At 36.6% G+C, this 19206-nt stretch overlaps 1 protein-coding gene across 4 annotated transcripts in view; it reads left to right on the top strand.

Moving 5' to 3' along the window:
• Positions 1-19206, top strand: part of LOC106870177 (oxygen-dependent coproporphyrinogen-III oxidase) — a 326333-nt gene that overhangs the window by 190450 nt on the left and 116677 nt on the right. For all 4 annotated transcript variants that reach the window (XM_052976448.2, XM_052976449.2, XM_014916177.3 and 1 more), the window contains 2 exons: positions 942-1052; positions 10008-10068. In XM_052976448.2, the coding sequence (XP_052832408.1) occupies positions 955-1052; positions 10008-10068 (159 nt within the window). In that variant the 5' untranslated portion in view covers positions 942-954. The remainder of the gene's footprint in view (positions 1-941; positions 1053-10007; positions 10069-19206) is intronic.

The following is a 19206-nucleotide window of genomic DNA, read 5'->3' as shown; positions in this document are numbered from 1 at the left end:
TGCGTTATTTTTGATTTTGTAAGCATGTCCACAATTGTTAGAGATGAATATGGAGTGACTTAATGCCATCTCTCATTACAAAGTTGGTGTGATAGTGTGGTAGGCGAGAGAGGGGGAGTAATAGATGATAAGCAATCCTTTCTACTGGAGGCACAAGGCTTCAATAGATGATAAATAAGAGAGGTTAACTGTTGCAGGTAGAGACTTAACAAGCAAGGATAATGGATGAGAGACCTCCAAATGTTGATATAATGTCCTGACCTTCCCTACCCCCATCATTTAATCTCGATTTTGTTTTTGCTATACTTACCTGGATGAGCAGATCTCTGTCATTATTTGTTGTGGTTCTTTTGTCATCCATTTCATGAGATTTATCATCTTGAGGTCAGTCTTCACCACTTTGGCCTTTGTCTTCCACTTGTTTTATCTGTTTTGGTATGAAACTGTTAGATAGGATTACGATCCCATGTCCAAGTGGTGGCTTTAAATTGGGCTGTGAGTTAATTAGGTTTACCACCCAAGGTCCAAGTAGTAATATTGGTTTCAGATTTTGGCACAAGGCCAGTAATTTCAGGGAAAGGGGTTAAGTCAATTACATCGACCCTGAAAGGATAAAAGGTAAAGTTGACCTCAGCGGAATTTGAACTCAGAACGTACAAACAGACAAAATACCACTAAGCATTTCACCTGGCATGCTAACAGTTCAACCAGCTCACTGCCCTGAGTAGTAATATTAAAAGAGGCAATGAGCTAGGTAAAACAACCAGCCAAGGTCCAGATAGTGATGCTAAACTGGACAGTGTTTTAGACTTACCACCTTGGGACCACATGGCAGAGTTAAACCAGGTGGTATTAATGAATATTTTGTATAATTTTCATTTTTTTAAACTTATTCCTCCATTTTTAAAAAATTTATTTTTGTGTTATTTATGTTTTTCCAGCATTTCTCAGAAGATGGTGAGAATGATCAAGATGAAATCCTGTTTGAATGCCTTCCGCTATTTGTCATCAATAGCAACACTCCGGTCTTATGAACATGTGAATACAAAACGGTAAGAAGAACTTCTTTTTTTCACTAACAGAAAATTCCAAACCAATTACTTTTTTGTATATTGAGCCATGCAAATGTTAAACAAAAGATGATCAGTGCTACAACTGTGGCTGTTTGTTTCCTTTTTTCAAACAAGCACAAAATAACTGTGTTAAGAACTCCACATCCGATCCAAAGGAGTTCCAGGTTTGATCTTATTGTGTGGCATTTTGAGAAACTGTTTTCTATTATAATCTTAAATTGACCAATTTCTTATGAATTAAATTTAATACATGAAAACTGTGCAGCATCATATATATATATATATATATATATATATATATATATATATAATTATTACAATTAAAAGGGTAAAGGATTATCAATTTATTAATTTATTGATAAATTAATAATTAATAATTTTTACCAAGCCCTTCGGTATGTAAGCACCATTATCGGTGAGGAACTTATTTAAAAGTTCTTATACATTTATAAACAAAATTAAGGGATCAGCAACAGTTGCTTCACCACATACCGAAGTTCAGAAATAGCAGCTAAAAACTTTAGCTGCTATTTCTGAACTTCTTGTTTAGAAATATATATATATATATATATATATATATATGTACACACACATACAGGGTGTCCACAAGGTCTGGGTACATGGAGTAAATAAAATCATAATATAAACAAATATAAAAAATGATAATTTCTTAAAGTATGTGTTAATCCCCATGTACCCAGACTTTGTGGACACCCTGTATGTATATATATATATATATATATATATATATATATATATATATATATATATATACTATTAAACCTTGCAAACCAAATATGAACTATATATATGCACACACACACACACACACACACACACACACACACACACACACATGAGGATGCATGGCTTAGTGGTTAGGGGTGTTGCACTCATGACTTAGCGATCATGATTTCAGTTCCTAGGCCATGTGGTAGGTTGTGTTCTTGAGCAAAATACTATCTCACATTGCTTTTCAATTACTTCAACACCTGACGCATGGTACACCATATACCTATTCAGCCAGCATCAATTTGATGGAGGGAGTGAGCTAATGTACAGCATGAATATTTGATCAGTATAAACAAATCATTTGAGCAGGTCGTTCAGCAAAATAGCTGAACACTCATTTGCCATTTTCAGCAGGAGAGTGCATCACATGCACGTGCACGCATGCATGCATGCACACACACAAAATGATGATGAAGAAACTAAAAAAGGAGAACCCTATTCTGAAAACTGACAATTATTTGTATCAGGCATTCAGCTGTAAAAATCATGCCAAAACTGGAATGTACTGGTGAGACATCCCTGAATTATCCAAGAGAGTAGTAGCTCTAAATACGAATTGATTTGGAACTTCACAATCTACCCAACCCATGCCAGCATCTTAGGCAGATGCAAAATGACAATGATAATGATGAATAAATGTTAACTGGTATAGTTGTATGAATTGGCCCAGGCATTTACTGTGTGATAAGATATTTGTTTCGCAGCCACATGGTTCTGTATTCAGTCCCAATTCGTGGCACCTTGGGTAAGTGTCTTCTACTATAGCCTTAGGCCAACCAAAGCCTTGCGAGTTGACTTGGTAGGTGAAAACTGAAAGAAGCCTGTCATGTGTGTGTGTGTATCTTTGTGACTGTGTTTGTCCCCCACCACTGCTTTACAACCTGTATTGATGTGTTTACATCCTCATAACTTAACAGTTTGGCAAAAGAGACTGATAGAATAGATACCAGGCTTTTAAAAAAAATATCTAATTACTGGGGTTGATTCATTCAGCTAAAATTCTTCAAGGTGGTGCCCCAGCATGGCCACAGTCTAATCACTGAAACAAGTCAAAGGTTGAAAGATAACAGTTTCTTCTTTCTTGTAAGTTTGCCAGTTTATTAAATGTTGGCTGATTAATTGTCGAAACAACTGTTTTGACAATTGGTCTCCCTTCGCTGAACCATAACAATAGGGGAACCAGTCAACGAGAGGTAACTGCAATGATTCATCTATTCACCCTTGTCTGTTTTTTTTTTAATAACTGGCCTGAAATCACATTTGTTAAATTGTTCATATTTCAGTCAAAATCTCAATTAAAATCTCATTATCACATAAATAATATCATGAAATTCTACTTTGAAAATATCTAGAGTATTATTATATACCAGAATAACAAGCAAGAGAGCGTCTCTGTGTGATTGCTCTACATGCTAGCAATAGTGACCAAATCTCTCTCGATGCATCCACTGTCTTAGGAAAAAGATACACTGAATAATGTGATCCCGGGTTCTCTATGCATAGTAAAAAGACAGGATGGTCATATCTAGAATGTCCTTGATCATAGGTCAGCTTGGTTAGAGCTGACCAGAAACTAAATAACAACAACCAATATATAAAAAATTACAGATATTTCTGTAAAACTTTTTCAAAGACTTCTCAGAGAAGACTTTGGAAATTAATGTATTTGAAGATTAATTAATGTAGTGAAAATTAATCGAAACACTTAGGCAGCCTATTCATTAGAAATATAATTAAGAAAAGGTTAATAAAGCTTGCAAAAATTGAATAAGTTTGCATGTGATACAGAGAAGCATTTGCTTATGATTCTGTAGTTGTTTTATTTTTTTTTCATTTAGTCTCAAACATAAGAATTTACCTTATCACTTCTTCCAGTGCACAAACTTATCAAGTTTGTGTCCCATAAAGAGTCATGTCTTCTAATGTTTCAGTGAAGCCTTTCTTTTCATTTCTTCTCCAAGAAAGATAACGGTTCTGTCCACAACAATGTTAAAATTTACATCTTCCTTTTTTGCAGCATACAAACTTATTTAGTTTTTAGTACAGATTTTATTCACATATTTTTGCTGACAAAGGCTATCAATTGTTTCCATGAACATAATGTCTTTCTGAACTAGTTATAGCCATGGTGTGTCTGTGTGGTAAGAAGCTTGCTTCCTAACCACATGGTCGTGGGTTCAGTCCCACTGAGTGGCACCTTGGCAAATGTATTCTACTACAGCCTCAGGCCAATTAAATCCTTATGAGTGGATTTGGCAGACAGAAACTGAAAAAGCTTGTTGTATATATATGATTTGGATGATGAAGGCACATTGCTCAGTTGTTAGAGTGTCAGGCTCACAATCATGAGGCAGTGAGTTCAATTCTTGGACTAGGCTGTGTTCTTGAGTAAGACACTTTATTTCACATTGCTCCAGTTCACTCAGCTGCAGAAATGATTTGCAACATCACTGGTGCCAAGCTCTATCAGCTTTTGCCTTTCTTTTGGATAACATCTGTGGCATGGAAAAGGGTGGCTGGTATGCATGGGCGACTGCTAGCCTTCCATGAACAACCTTGCCCAGACTTGTGCCTCAGAGGGGAACTTTCGAGGTGCAATACCATGGTTATTCATGACAGAAGGGGGTCTTTACCCATACCAATGATGATGATGAAAAAAAAATATATATATATATATATATATATATATATATATATATATATATATATATATATGTTTGTCCCCCACTACCACTTGGCAACCAGTGAAATCATAGTTGTGTTCAATGCTGGTGACATGTAACTGGTACCCATGCCGGTGGCACATAATAAGTGCTCTCTGAACATTGGGCCTCACAGACGCAATGATAAGTGACCAAATCCTTTGGTGATATCCCATGTTTGAGAAGACCCATCAAGGCAAGTGAAATCGTAGTTGTGGCACATAAAGAGCAGCCATTACACTCTTGGAGTGGTTGGCATTAGGAAGGGCATCCAGCTGTAGAAACCATGTCAAATCAGACTAGAACCTGGTGCAGCCCTCTGGTTCGCCAGTTCCAATCAAACCATCTAACCCATGCCAACATGAAAAGTGGACGTTAAATGAAGATGATGAACCTTTTCTGTTAAATTGACTCTGTAGTCTAGTATCAGTCTGTAATAACAACTGTTTTCCCTTCACTGATATTCATAATTTCCTTGGAAATATCATAAATCCATGCCTGTCGCTAAGGGTGGGGTGCACTTGATGGCACTGCCCCCTCACCATTCAGTGGTGCACTCTCAGATTTAGAAAACAGTTTACAAAAATCTTCCTGCAATACATTTCTTGAAGTCTAACATTCTCATTGAATAGTGAGGGGGCACTGTTGAATGGTGCACCCTCAGATTTGGAAAATACAGTTTACAAAAATCTCCCTGCAATACAAATTAATGCCCATCCAGAATATTCTTAAGCACTCCCAGTCACTAAAATCTGGTAACAGGCTTGCATAAATCTCACATCTTTCCATGTCCTATTTTTCTACAAAGACTTTCTTCAGCAGAATTCTCAGTCAGCAAACTTGAGGGTAAAGTCCAGTTTCCTTTCTGCTTTGTCTCCCAAATTCTTGTTCTCGATCCTGGGTGTACTGATTTTGCTGTTTTTTCCCCCCAGTCTTAACGATGTGTGAAATTGACTTCAAGTATTTGGAAAAAATCCAGTTATTGTTGAAAGTTTGATCTAAACAACCATAGAAAGATTGATAGCTTCTACTCTGCCAAAATCCTGTTATTACACTTAATATATCGATTGTAAATTATATCATTTTCTGAGAAAAAAATTTTTTTTCTCTCTCTGCAATTATTGATTTATTTGAGTTCTTTTTTTTTCTTGTTTATTTTTTATTTTTTTGGTTTTCCTTTCATCTGTCTCTTAATCTCATCTTCTTTTGTCCTTCAATAGACTTCCCCTCCCTCTACTTTGTCTCCATTTCCATACAACACTAACATTTTGATTTAAATTTCATTGAATTTTTTCTTTGCTCTTTCTCTCTCTATCTCTCTCTTTCTCTCTCTCTCTCTCTCTCTCTCTCTCTCTCTCACCACCACCAATTTACCTCCTCCCTCTCCCTCTATAGTCTGCAGGTTTCTCCGAGAAATAAGAATACAGATTATTTCCCTTGTATTGCACCATTCTTCTGCATAGCTTATAGATTTGTTGCATGTTTATAAATGTCTAGACTACTTTTTTCCTGTCTTCCTCTTTTGATAATACTGACCATAACTGCTACACCAAATTAATGTATATCCTGTTATTTTATTGGTAAATGATTTTTTTTTTTAGCATTGAATGCTATAGCACTTGTACACACATGCAAAATACATACATATCTGCTGATATACATATATCAAATTCATACAATATATACACAAAAGGCCACAAGCATGGCTGTGTGCTGAAGAAGTTTTCCTTTGCCACCAGTGATTCTAGGTTCAGTTCCCTCCCCAGCACATTGGGCAAGCATCTTCTACCATAGTCTTATGAGTGGAATTTTGAAACTGCACTCTTCCAGCATATATATATATATATATAGGTGAAAGCATGGCTGTGTGGGAAGAATCTTGCTTCTCTCCTTAAACTCCACCTGACCCATGCAAGCTTGGGAAATCAAATGTTAAATGACAATAATGAAGATGATATATATATATATATATATATATATATATATATATATATAATCATCCTTATCATCATTTAATGTCCATTTTCCATGCTGGCATGGGTTGGAGACGGTTTGACTGAAAGCTGGAGAGCTGCACCAGATCCCAATCTGATTTAACATGGTTTCTACAGCTAGGTATACTTCCTAACGTCGACCACTCCAAGAGTGTAGCGGGTGCTTTTTCCATGTCACTGGCACTCATGCTATATATATATATATATATATATATATATATATATATATATATATATATATATATATATATAGCTGATAAAGAAAGTGAACTTTATAAAAAGCAGATTTATTTCTTTACTTTGAAATTATTCAAAATGGTTCTCTTTGCTGATGATACACTGCTCCAGATGTTTATTTTTTTTCTATTTTCCTGTTTTGTAACACCTCCTGGGATGTGTTTCATGGATAATGTACAGTTCTTATAGTGAATTGCATTCAAGTTAGAAAACAAAAATATCCATAGAGACAAAATTCAAAGAATATGGCAGCTGGTAGATGTGAGTAGTTTCATACTTTGCCAAAAAATCACAGATAAAATGTGATGCATAAGTAGCTGCATAGTCATGGTGCAGCATCTATATTTTGTTTGTCTGTGCCTCATGTCTCTTCCTTTGCAGAGCCTCTCTGAAACAGCTCGGGATAACCAAAGAAAACTCTTTGCTGATCGTTTTACCATATGGGACAAACTCTTGAAGAAACCTGTTCTTTCATTCAAAAATGATGACCAGCACCACCTATCATCAAAAATGATGATCTGCATCATCTATCATCAAAAATGACGATCTACATCATCTGTCATCAAAAATGACAATTTACATCACCTATCATCAAAAATGATCTACATCACCTCTTAGAACAGTTCTGATGTCCTTATTTTAATGTCAGCAATGCTGGTGTAGTTCACTGCATTTGCTTCATTTTTGTTTTCACATTGTATCTGTACATTTACATTTCAGCAAGTTTTTATTAGTATTTAAGCGATCAAACGATTCTTGACTCACTATGACTCGATTCTCTATTTTGTTCATATGCTACTAGACACAATGCAAATTTTGCAGCAACATGTTACATCTTTAGTTTTCTTTTAAAATCATGTAGTGAAAACATTTGCATTTGCTTACTTCTTCAGAAATTTCATCAATAGTCAGGCAATGGTTTTTATAGATCACAGCACTCGCTTTCACAAAGTGATTATCATTGTCCATTGTCGTGGAACATCATCCAGATATTGCATCGTTGTTGGTGAATGTTTTTCTTCATTTAAAAAGTTAATACCATTTGTGACATTGCATACAGCTCATTCTCCCTCAAAAGCTTGGTGCAACATTGGAAAAAGATTTGCACAAGTCAAGTTTTTCTCTGATTTGAAACAGAATTTCACATAAACTTGTTACTCTTCCAAATCCTTCACTGTTCAACATACAATAAATCACCAAGTGCTGTAGACATACATTCACCCTAGTTCATGCATCACAGACTAACTGATATGGCATGAAATACCTGTATGGGTGGCCTTGACTGAAAATCAGAGTCTTTGTTAGCCCTCTGTTTTTTTTAAAGTTCAATTTCCTTTTGGACACATTTCATATACATATATAATACACACACATTTACATGTATGTATGCTGGTACCATGTAAAAATCACCCATGCTGGTGTCACATAATAGAGCATTCATGCTAGTGACATGTACAAGTGCACCCATCCTGGTACCATGTAAAAATCACCCATGCTGGTGTCACATAATAGAGCATTCATGCTAGTGACATGTACAAGTGCACCCATCCTGGTACCATGTAAAAATCGCCCTTATCAGTACCACATAAAAGTGCACCCATGCTGGAACCATGTACTAAGAAGCATCCAGTATACTGTGTTAGGAAGGGCATCCAGCCATAGAGACCACACCAGAACAGATGACTGGAGCTTAGTGCAGCCTTCCAACTTGCCAGCCTCCGTCAAATCATCCAAGCCATGTCAACAGGGAAAATAAGTGCTAAATGATGATGATACACACACATACACCATCATTATTGTCGTTGTCGTTGTCACCTAACATCCATGTTCCATACTGGCATGAGTTGGACAGTTTGACAAGATCCAATGGGTCTAAACACTGCATCATGCTCTAATGTCTGTTTTGGCATGGTCTTTACAACTGAATAATACTCTTCTGAATGCTAGCCACTTGGCCATATCTACTGGGTGCATTTTTCATCCCACCAGCACTAGTGAGGTCACCATGCAATTCAATGACTGTGACCCCCAAGTGGATGCTGGCTTTATGCTAAGAGTTGAGAGGTTAAAATGTGTGAGAAAGGGGCAGAGCAGATTCTTGCTGTAAAGGATTTATGTGGCTCCTCACATTCATTCTGAATTCAAATTTTGCCAAGGTTAACTTTGCCTTCCACCCTTTTGGGGTCAGTAAAATAAGTACCATTTGAGCACCAGGATCAGTGTAATCGACTTACCCCCACCCCTGAAATTGCTGGTCTTGTGCCAAAATTTAAAACCAGCATAAATCATCATTGTCATCATTTCAACTTCCCTCTTTCCTTGCAGGGGTTGGTTTGGGTTGACTGAAGTTTATTTGAGGCAGATTTTCTATGGTCACATCCTCTTCCCATCCCCAGCCCTCCTGCATCAAAGCAAATTAGTATTACCCCATAACCAGACATATGGCCGTAGAATATTGGCTTCAAATTTTAGAACGAGGCCAGTAATTTCAGGGGAGTTGGTACATCAACCCCAGTGCCCAACTGGGACTTATTTTATCAACTGTGAAAGGATGAAAGCAAAGTCAACCCTGGCAGAATTTGAACTCAGAACATAAAGACAGATGAAATGCTCCTAAGCATTTCGCCCAGCATGCTAACAATTCTGCTAGCTTGCCCCTTATGGCTATACTCTCTCTCTTTCGCTTTTACTTGTTTCAGTCATTTGACTGTGGCCATGATGGAGCGCCGCCTTTAGTCGAGCAAATCGACCCCAGAACTTATTCTTTGGAAGCCTAGTACTTATCCTATCGGTCTCTTTTGCTGAACCACTAAGTTACGGAGACGTACACACACCAGCATCAGTTGTCAAGCGATGTTGGGAGGGACAAACACAGACACACAAACATATACATATATATGACAGGCTACTTTCAGTTTCTGTCTACCAAATTCACTCACAAGGCTTTGGTCGGCCCAAGGCTATAGTACAAGACACTTGCCCAAGGTGCCACTGAACCCAGAACCATGTGGTTGGTAAGCAAGCTACTTACCACACAGCCACCTCTACGCCATAGTCTATTAGGAATAAATAACACTGTCTGTATGACCATTACAATCATTTACAACTACCACACAATGCCAAGACAAGGAAGCAAACAATCATACATATGCACACACATACACACACATGGCTCCCTATTTCATTAGTTTCTTTTCTCTGTTTTTCAGCCTATACCTTGCAGGTCTCACCACTGGGGTTTTCACAACCTGGAGCATGTTCTGTAAAAATGTAAGTATCTCAGACTAAATATGCTCTCTTTTGTAAAATTGATTCGTAAATAAACTCTGTTGAACATTTTCACCATCATCATCATCATTACCATCATTATTGCCACCACCACCACCACCGTTATCTTTACTATCATTATCAGCAGCAACACCACCATCATTGTCATTATGAGCCAAAAGAATGGGGAGGCTGTTGCTAGAAAAAGTAATCAAATCTCCCCTGAATTGCACACCACCATTAAAAAAAAATGACACATTGTACTGCATTGTCTAAAGTTCATTATTCATAGGAAAAAAATTGGGATGGTCACAAATGGATTGCTTTTGATCATGACTCTACTTGATCAGAGCCATTGTACAGAACTAAAGAACATCATGATCATCTATTAACATCATGCTTTTGCTGCTGCTACTGCTGCTGCTGCTGCTGCTTCTTCTTCTTCTTCTTCTTCTTCTTCTTCTTCTTCTTCTCCTCCTCCTCCTCCTCCTCCTCCTCCTCCTCCTCCTCCTCCTCCTCCTCCTCCCTCTTCTTCTTCTAATGTGTCAACCATTTAATCAGTAATACACCAGATTTCTGTGTTTCACTGCATCATTCTCTGATCCATGCCTGAATAACTGCATCTTCCCACCCAGTCAGCTATCACTCTTCTTCTGATGTTACTCTTGTCACCAACATGCGGTACCACCAATAGTTCTTTCACTAACATGTGGTACCGCTAATAGTTCTTTCACTGATGTGACACCACTGCTAGTCCTCTTACCAACTATTAGTGATACCACTAATAGTTCTTTCACTGACATGTGACGCCACTGATAGTCCACTCACCAACATGTTGTACTACTGATAGGCCTTTCACTGACATGTAGTTCCACTGCTAGTCTTCTTACTAACATCTGGTATCACTACTGGATCTTTCACTGACATGTAGCACAACTGATAGTCTACCCACCAACATGTAGTACCACTAATAGATCTTTCACTGGCATGTGGTACCGCTGATAGCCCACTCACCAACATGTGGTGGTACCACTAATAAGTCTTTCACTGACATGTGGTACCACTAACAGTTTTTTTACTGACATGTGGTATCACTGATAATCCACTCCCCAACATGTGATGCCACTAATAGTCCTCTTATGAAACTTATAGCATCACTGATAGTCCTCTAACCAATATGCGATATCACTGAGACTGCTGTGGATCTCAGCTAGGCCAAGGTATGGTATAACAGACAGATATCATACAAGCCATACCTAGTTATTCAGCTATTTACTTGTATGCTATAAGTTGGCTTTATAAGAGCTCACCTTGAGTTACATAGCTGCAATAACAACAACAATAACTACAGAATCTTTCCATGGTCTTTGTTTGCCACTGAATGGATTGGATGCAGGAAGAATTTAGTATCTTGTTCACGAGCACAGAATGACAATGGTCTTTCTTATTTAAAAATGGATAACTTTCATAAAGAATTTTATCTTATGATTTACATTAAATTTTTATATAAATTCTGGATGAAATATAAAATAAGACAAAAATTACTAAAAAAAAAAAGGAAAGGAAGAAGAAAAAACACTCTTAGTTCTTTGTAAATAAATGGTTTATTCCATGAAAGATGAAACATTGTTAAATTTTGTATCCAAAAATTCAATTGCCAAAAATTCTATAGTTCCACTCCAAAAACTAAACTAAATATATGAAAGAGCTTTTGAACTCCTCTACAAAAGAGTTTATTATTTTTTTTCCCCTTTGCATAGAGCATTGTGTATGTGTGTGTGAACATTTCGTAAACTAATTCTAGGGAATGATAAATTGGTTAGAAAACAGATACGTATGATGGTGCATGTAGTGGTGGTGATGGTGGTGTGGTTGTGGTTGTGGTGGTAGTATTTGTGTTGGATGGTTTTGGCTAATACTCTTCAAAATTCTCTCATCCACTCCTTTTTCAATTTTGTTTCGAAAGTTAACAACAATGTATAATGTAAACATTATTATCAATATATATATATATATATATATATATATATATATATATATATATATATATATATATAGATAGATAGATATACATAAAGCATGAAGTCAGAAGGCATGAGAAGTGAGCATAGATTTATTGTTTCATATGACTTTCTTTTGATTACAGCTGTTTTGTAACCGTTTACTGTGATAGCCACATAATTCTCCGAATCCTCATTTTATAGTACTCTTATGTTCACTTGGAGGATACGTTTTCTGCACCTCAACACCACCACCCTAGCCCTGTCCTAATTACCTTTCTTCGGGGCACCACCCCAGCCTTTCCCATTCAGCCATATATAAAATGTAAAATAGCCATGAGTCTCCTCTAAATGATATACAATGCTGAGTTCTGAATGTTAGTGCTCCATGCTTGTAATTTATATTAAATATACTCCTCTATATCCAATGATATTGAGGTTTACATCCTTTGTTGTTGGTATGTATGTTTGTGTGTCTGTGTTTGTCCCCCCCCTCCCGCCATCACTTGACAACTGGTAAATGTACAACCATCCAGATCTCTGAGTACCTTATTATTTTTTCTAATATATATATTTTATATATATATATATATATATATATATATATATATATATATATATATATATATATATATATATATATATGGGAGAATGTACGAAAAAACAACAACAGACGAGGACAGGTGGTGTAAATAACAAAAGGATGTATTAGTATGACGCTCGGGAATACAGAAAGTCTTTGACGTTTCGAGCTACGCTCTTCAACAGAAAGAATACGGAGACAAGGAGAAAAACACGGAGAAAAAGAATTGAATAGTGTTCAGTCAACGGTCAATCATATATATATACACACACACACACAGTTGTACCTCGGTTTTCGAACAACTCTAATCACGAATAAATTGTACTTTAAATATATATATATATATATATATATAAAGCATGATTTATTCATGATCAGAAGTGTTTGTAAACCTAGGTACTACCCTATTAGATGAATATGAGAAAGACAGGAGATAAAGCATGATTTACTCGTGATATGAGATTCGTTCGAAAACCGAGGTACTACTGTATATATTTAATAATATAGATATGTATTTATGTAGATATATGTATGTATATATTTATATATATGTATATATGTATATATATATATATATATATATATATATATATATATATATATATATATATATATATATATATATATGTATATATAAGAATTTAAGGATTGGAGAAAACACATGTTATAATTGCATACTTTATTCCTTACGTTTAAGGTGCTTCCCATGCTTTCCCTGATGAGAAGGTTACATTTTTAATATCAAAGATCCCTATGGATCACACAGGTTGTAATCCTTTGAAACATATGTAGGAATAAAGTATGCAATTATAACATGCGTTTTCTCCAATCCTTAAATTCCTAAATATACTCAAATACCCAAAATTTCAAGGAGTTCCTGCCTTAAAAACAGGAGCTAACCACAGTTATTTTGTGTTCTTTGCTACATTGGTTTCTATTAACCCATTTATTCTATCAGAAGAATTTTTATTCATTAAGATAGAAAAAATACACATAATTATATATGTATATATATATGTATATGTATGTATAGATATATATATATGTATGTATAGATATGCAGATATATATATGTATGAATAGATAGATAGATAGATAGATAGATATGCATGCATAACTGTGTGTCTGTGTGTGTGCATATGCAGGTAACAGCTTTTCTTCTAAACATGTTTCAGTTCAGTATGTTTTTTATCTTGTTCCCTTTTTCTAATTTCACTTATATTGATGTTTCCAGACTTTCTCACTCTCACCACCATGATACGAAGTTGTGCTCGTTTCTATACAGTCTCTTTTATAGTAGTGGAGATTTTTTTATGCCAACTTGACTACCAGAATTTGACTATTAGAGTTAGAGATCATAAGTCATGTTCTTATCCTGTTCTTGTGATATGTAAGTCTGTTGCTATAAAAGAGGTTGTATAGAAGTCAACACCAATTCATATCCTGATGATGAGGCTGAGATATTTAATCTGTAAATGTTAACTCTTTTGATACCAACCCACCTGAGACTGCCACTGGTTTCTATGACACAAACTTACAGTTTTAAAGTGATCTAAATTATAATCTTCCATCAAAATTTTATGCTTAATTGTTCCTGACCCCATATTAATAATTAGGAAGTTGTTTTACTAAATTCTTTATCGTTTTAAAAATTAATTGAAACAAAGGCAACATATGTTAACAGAAATATGGCAACAAAAGGGTATAAAAATTAATTTAGGAAAATTATATTTCCAAACAGGTGTGGCAGAGAGGTAAAATGTTTGCTTGCCAACCGCCTGGTTCTGGGTTCAGAAAGAAAAATAGTTTAAAGTAATAATAATAATAATAATAATAATAATGGTTTCAGATTTTGCCACAAGGGTAGCCATTTTGGGGGAGGGGATGAATTGATTACATCAACCCCAGTATTCAACTGGTACTTAATTTATCAACCCCGAAAGGATGAAAGACAAAATTGACCTCAACAGAATTTGAACTCATAACATGAAGATGGATGAAGTGCTGCTAAGCATTTTTTCCAGGATGCTAATGGTTCTGCCAGCTTGCCACCTTAAATAATAATAATAATAATAATAATAATAATAATAATAATAATAATAATAATAATAATAATAATAATAATAACAATAGAGATGGAGAGAAAAAGAACAAGGCCAAACAATGATAATGTTATTGTTGTTGTTTGTTGCTTCTTGAGCCACGTCTGGCTCATAAGGGCTAGTTTCCCAGTTTCATTGGCATATAAGGTTCCCCACCTGGATGGGATGCCAGTCCATTTCAGGTGAGCTGCTAGATGCAGGAAGAAGGAGTGAGAGAAAGTTAATAGCGAAAGAGTCAGCAGAAGTTTGTCATTACCTTCTGCTGGAGCCGCGTAGAGCTTAGGTGTTTCGCTCATAAACACATACATCACTGGGTCTGAGATTCAAACCTGCGATCCCTCAACCGTGAGTCTGCTTCTCTAACCACTAGGTCATGTGCCTCCACAACAATGATAATAAATCAAAACAAAATTTCTAGTTTCATTTCCTACCACTTCCACCATCTTAACTACATTTGGGTAAATGTCTTCTACAATAATTCTGTGGTGACTAAAACCTTGTGAGTGGATTTAGTAGATGGAAACTGAAAGAAGCCCATCGTGTTTTTTTTCTATCTATCTATCTATCTATCTGTCTTATTTCTTCATTGCCCACAAGGGGCTAAACATAGAGGGGACAAACAAGGACAGACAAAGGGATTAAGCTGATTACATCGCCCCCCAGTGTGTAACTGGTACTTAATTTATCGACCCCCGAAAGGATGAAAGACGAAGTCGACCTTGGCGGAATTTGAACTCAGAATGTAACGGCAGACAAAATACCGCTAAGCATTTCGCCCAGCGTGCTAACATTTCTGCCAGCTCGCCGCCTTATCTATCTATCTCTCTCTCTCTCTCTCTCTCTCTCTCTCTCTCTCTCTCTCTCTCTCTCTCTCTCTATCTATCTATCTATGTCTGTTTATCTATGCATGTATGTGTGTGTGTAAGTGTTTGTATGTTCGTATCTCTTTGCTTTGACATCACAATAGTTGTAAAATGATTGTCACTATCATACAAACAGGGTCATTGATTTCCAGTATTCTGTGAGAACATGTCTGAATGTTGCCATGCTTGGAAACTGGTGAGGATTAGCAACAGTAAGAGCATCCAGCTGTAGAAAGTTTCTCTCTATTAACTTTGACTGACCCATGCAAGCATGGAAAAGTGGACATTAAAAAAGACAGTGATTGAACTGGAATATCATCACCACGAACATCACATCCATCACTGTTGCCAATACTACTGCCATGACCACCACCATTCTCTACCACCACTACCATCATGACCACTATTCCTGCAAGCACCTCTACCACCAATCACTGTCTCTAACACCACCACTATCACCATTACTGTCACCACCACTACCACCATTACTATCACCACCACTATCACTACCACTATCACCACCACTATCACCATCACTACCACCACCACCACCACCACTCTGACCACTGCCACTACAACCCTCTCTTTCCCACCAACATATCACCCTACCAATGCATCACCTCACCAACACTACCATTGCCATTGCCACAACCACCACTACCACTACCCTAATTACCACTACCCTAATTACCACCACAACCTCTATCTCCAGTGACCACAATAACTACCACCCCAGCTACCACCACTGCCATCATCGTCACAAACATCACCACTACTACCACCAACACCATCATTGTCATCATCATCGTCATCCATTCATGTATCTTAAAACTCTTTGCTTCACTGATTTGTTGCAGTAAGTTGGGTGAGTTTAAAGACATTATCAGGAAACCGTTGTTTGGAATTATAAAAGACTCACACTCTCTTTCCCTCTTCAATGATGTTGTTTGTTAATAAATCTAATGAAAGACAAAAGTCTCTCCATAATGATGTCTCATTAATAAACAGAGTAAAAGACAACAGTCGTTCTCTTTCTCTCTCTCTTTCCCCTTTTTCCTTCCCTGCTTCTCTCTTAAATGATGTCGTTTGTTAATAAACTGAGTGAAAGTAACAAACCATGTTTTAATTAACACATTTCTACAATGATCAAGTAGAAAAACTTTATCGCAGCCAAGGCTGATTTCTTAATTAAATCTCATAGTTTACATGATTCTGTGTGTTTTATGTATGCATATGTGTGCATGTGTACATGCATGTGGGTAGGTATGCATGCATGTTGATTGCACTGTGTGTGAAGAGAATGTGTTTGTCCGTGTGTGGTGTGCATGTCTGTGTGTATCATGTATGTAGCTATTTGCTGCATTATGTATGCGTGTTATCTGTGTTGTAGGAGTGATTCTTTGTGTTTGCATTATATATTTTTGCATGCATGTTGTGCTGTCCTAGCTCAACCCTGAACAAGTAGTCCTGGGGCATGCAATTGTTTTGCACTTTCACTGAAATGATAATTTCAAAATTTGGCACAAGGCCAGCAATTTCAGGGGAGAGGTTAAGTCAATTTACATCAACCACCCCTATTCTCCAGTGTTCATCTGGTATTTATTTTATTGACCTCCAAAAGGATGAAAGGCAAAGTTGACCCCGACGGAATTTAAACTTGGAATGTAAAGATGGACAAAAAGCTGCTAAGCATTTTGCTCAGCATACTAATAATTCTTATTTCTTTACTGCCCACAAGGCGCTAAACATAGAGGGGACAAACAAGAACAGACAAAGGAATTAAGTCGATTATATCGACCCCGGTACATAACAGGTGCTTAATTTATCGACCCTGAAAGGATGAAAGGCAAAGTCAACCTCGGCAGAATTTGAACTCAGAATATAACAGCAGACGAAATACCACTAAGCATTTCACCCGGGGCGCTAATGATGATTCTGCCAGCTTTCCTTCTTACTAATACTAATAATTCTGCCATCTTGCCACCTTGAATTTTTCATTGAAATAATGAGATGTGATCCACAGATCCATGTTCAGATATATATATACTGTGTTGCCATTTGTTTGAGAACCATAGTGCATACCCTGGCTGAGTGAATTGTTTGCAGTTCAGTGTAACAAGCTGGGGATTTGGTACTCTCTCCATAATCCAGTCTATTTCTTTACGGCTATAGATTGTGATGGTGGTCAAAGCAGAAAAGGACTTGGTCAGAATCAACAGTTACTTTTCCTCTACTTGTCCCAGTCCAGTGATTGAGATGAATGAGGTTATTGATGTTGTAATTATTCTATTTGTCTGTGTGCTCTTTAGGTTTGTCTGAGCTGAATGAGAAAGATATTGAGTATCTAAGCTGTTGTAGTGTTCACTACACCATAGCCAATCCTAAACCAGGTTGAAAGAGAAGCAGGGTGGTAGTCATAGTTAACAGCCTTGCACTATCAATTTTCTGCATTTTTAACGAAACACCAACAAGAGAACATATCAAACCAGTCTGGTAAGAGAAGTTTGTCTTTAGAGACTGCATATGGCACCTGGAGACAACTACAATCCATTGAGACAGAGATCTCTTGTTGGCACTGTATGGTCTATATGCAGTCAAGAGAATTCAGATGTTGGTAGCAGTAGTGTTCTGGGATGTTGTAGGTCTATCTGAGTATCTGGATGAAGTTTGGGACCAGACCGAGATGGTGGCTGCTATCAATTGGTTTCCAACATCGACAAGCTAACACCATCTTGAAGGAGATCCAGGCAACAGTTGAAAGGGCCAACCATTGTATATGGCTGAAAAGGAATGATGAAACCTGGCCAAGGAGTTGATGATCCCAAAATGGTCAGTCAAAACAGTAGGTGAGGGCCTCACATAAGCAATAGAGGTTAATGCACTGTAGAGCCATCAGGAGAAAGGCCCTGAAACAGTACACATTCTCTCCTGATGACTCCTGAAACCTTCTGGCATCCAGTATGCAGAGTTTTCAACTGACTGCACCTGTACAAGCAAACTGTTTCCACATCTCTGTAACAATAGGAATTGTGGAGATTGACACCTGTAGCAACAGACTATGTCTCTTGCAAGTAGAGATGGTCTTTTATTTTTAGTATTTTTGTTCCTGTGGCAGGCAGTCTGTGCACAACCTGTTATGATGGGCTGTATAGTATTTCATATTCTTTGTTGTTTATTGTGCCTTGTGGTATAATTATCCTAGTATGACTGGTGTAGTTCATGCGGGATATAATATTAGCATTCATAATGTCATTTGATGCCTTCAAATGCTTAATCTAGTATTTAGTAGATATGCTTTGTGCAGTTTTTAATTATTTAACCCACTTGGGCCTTGTACTAATGAGAATAGTGTCTGCACAGATAAAATGATATAATGAGGGTGTGACTATTTACTTTTCAAATGTCTGTATAGAGCATCTGTGTGTATATGTATATATATAAATATATGTATATATATATATATATATATATATATATATATGTATATATATGTATGTATATGTGTGTGTGTGTGTGTGTGTGTATATATATATGTATGTATATATATATATATGTATGTATGTGTATATATATATATATATGCATCTTCATAA

Source organism: Octopus bimaculoides, chromosome 25 (assembly GCF_046866305.1).
Source record: "Octopus bimaculoides isolate indiv1 chromosome 25, ASM4686630v1, whole genome shotgun sequence".
Classification (NCBI taxonomy): Eukaryota; Metazoa; Mollusca; class Cephalopoda; order Octopoda; family Octopodidae; genus Octopus; species Octopus bimaculoides.
This window is presented reverse-complemented; position numbering and strand designations above follow the sequence as displayed.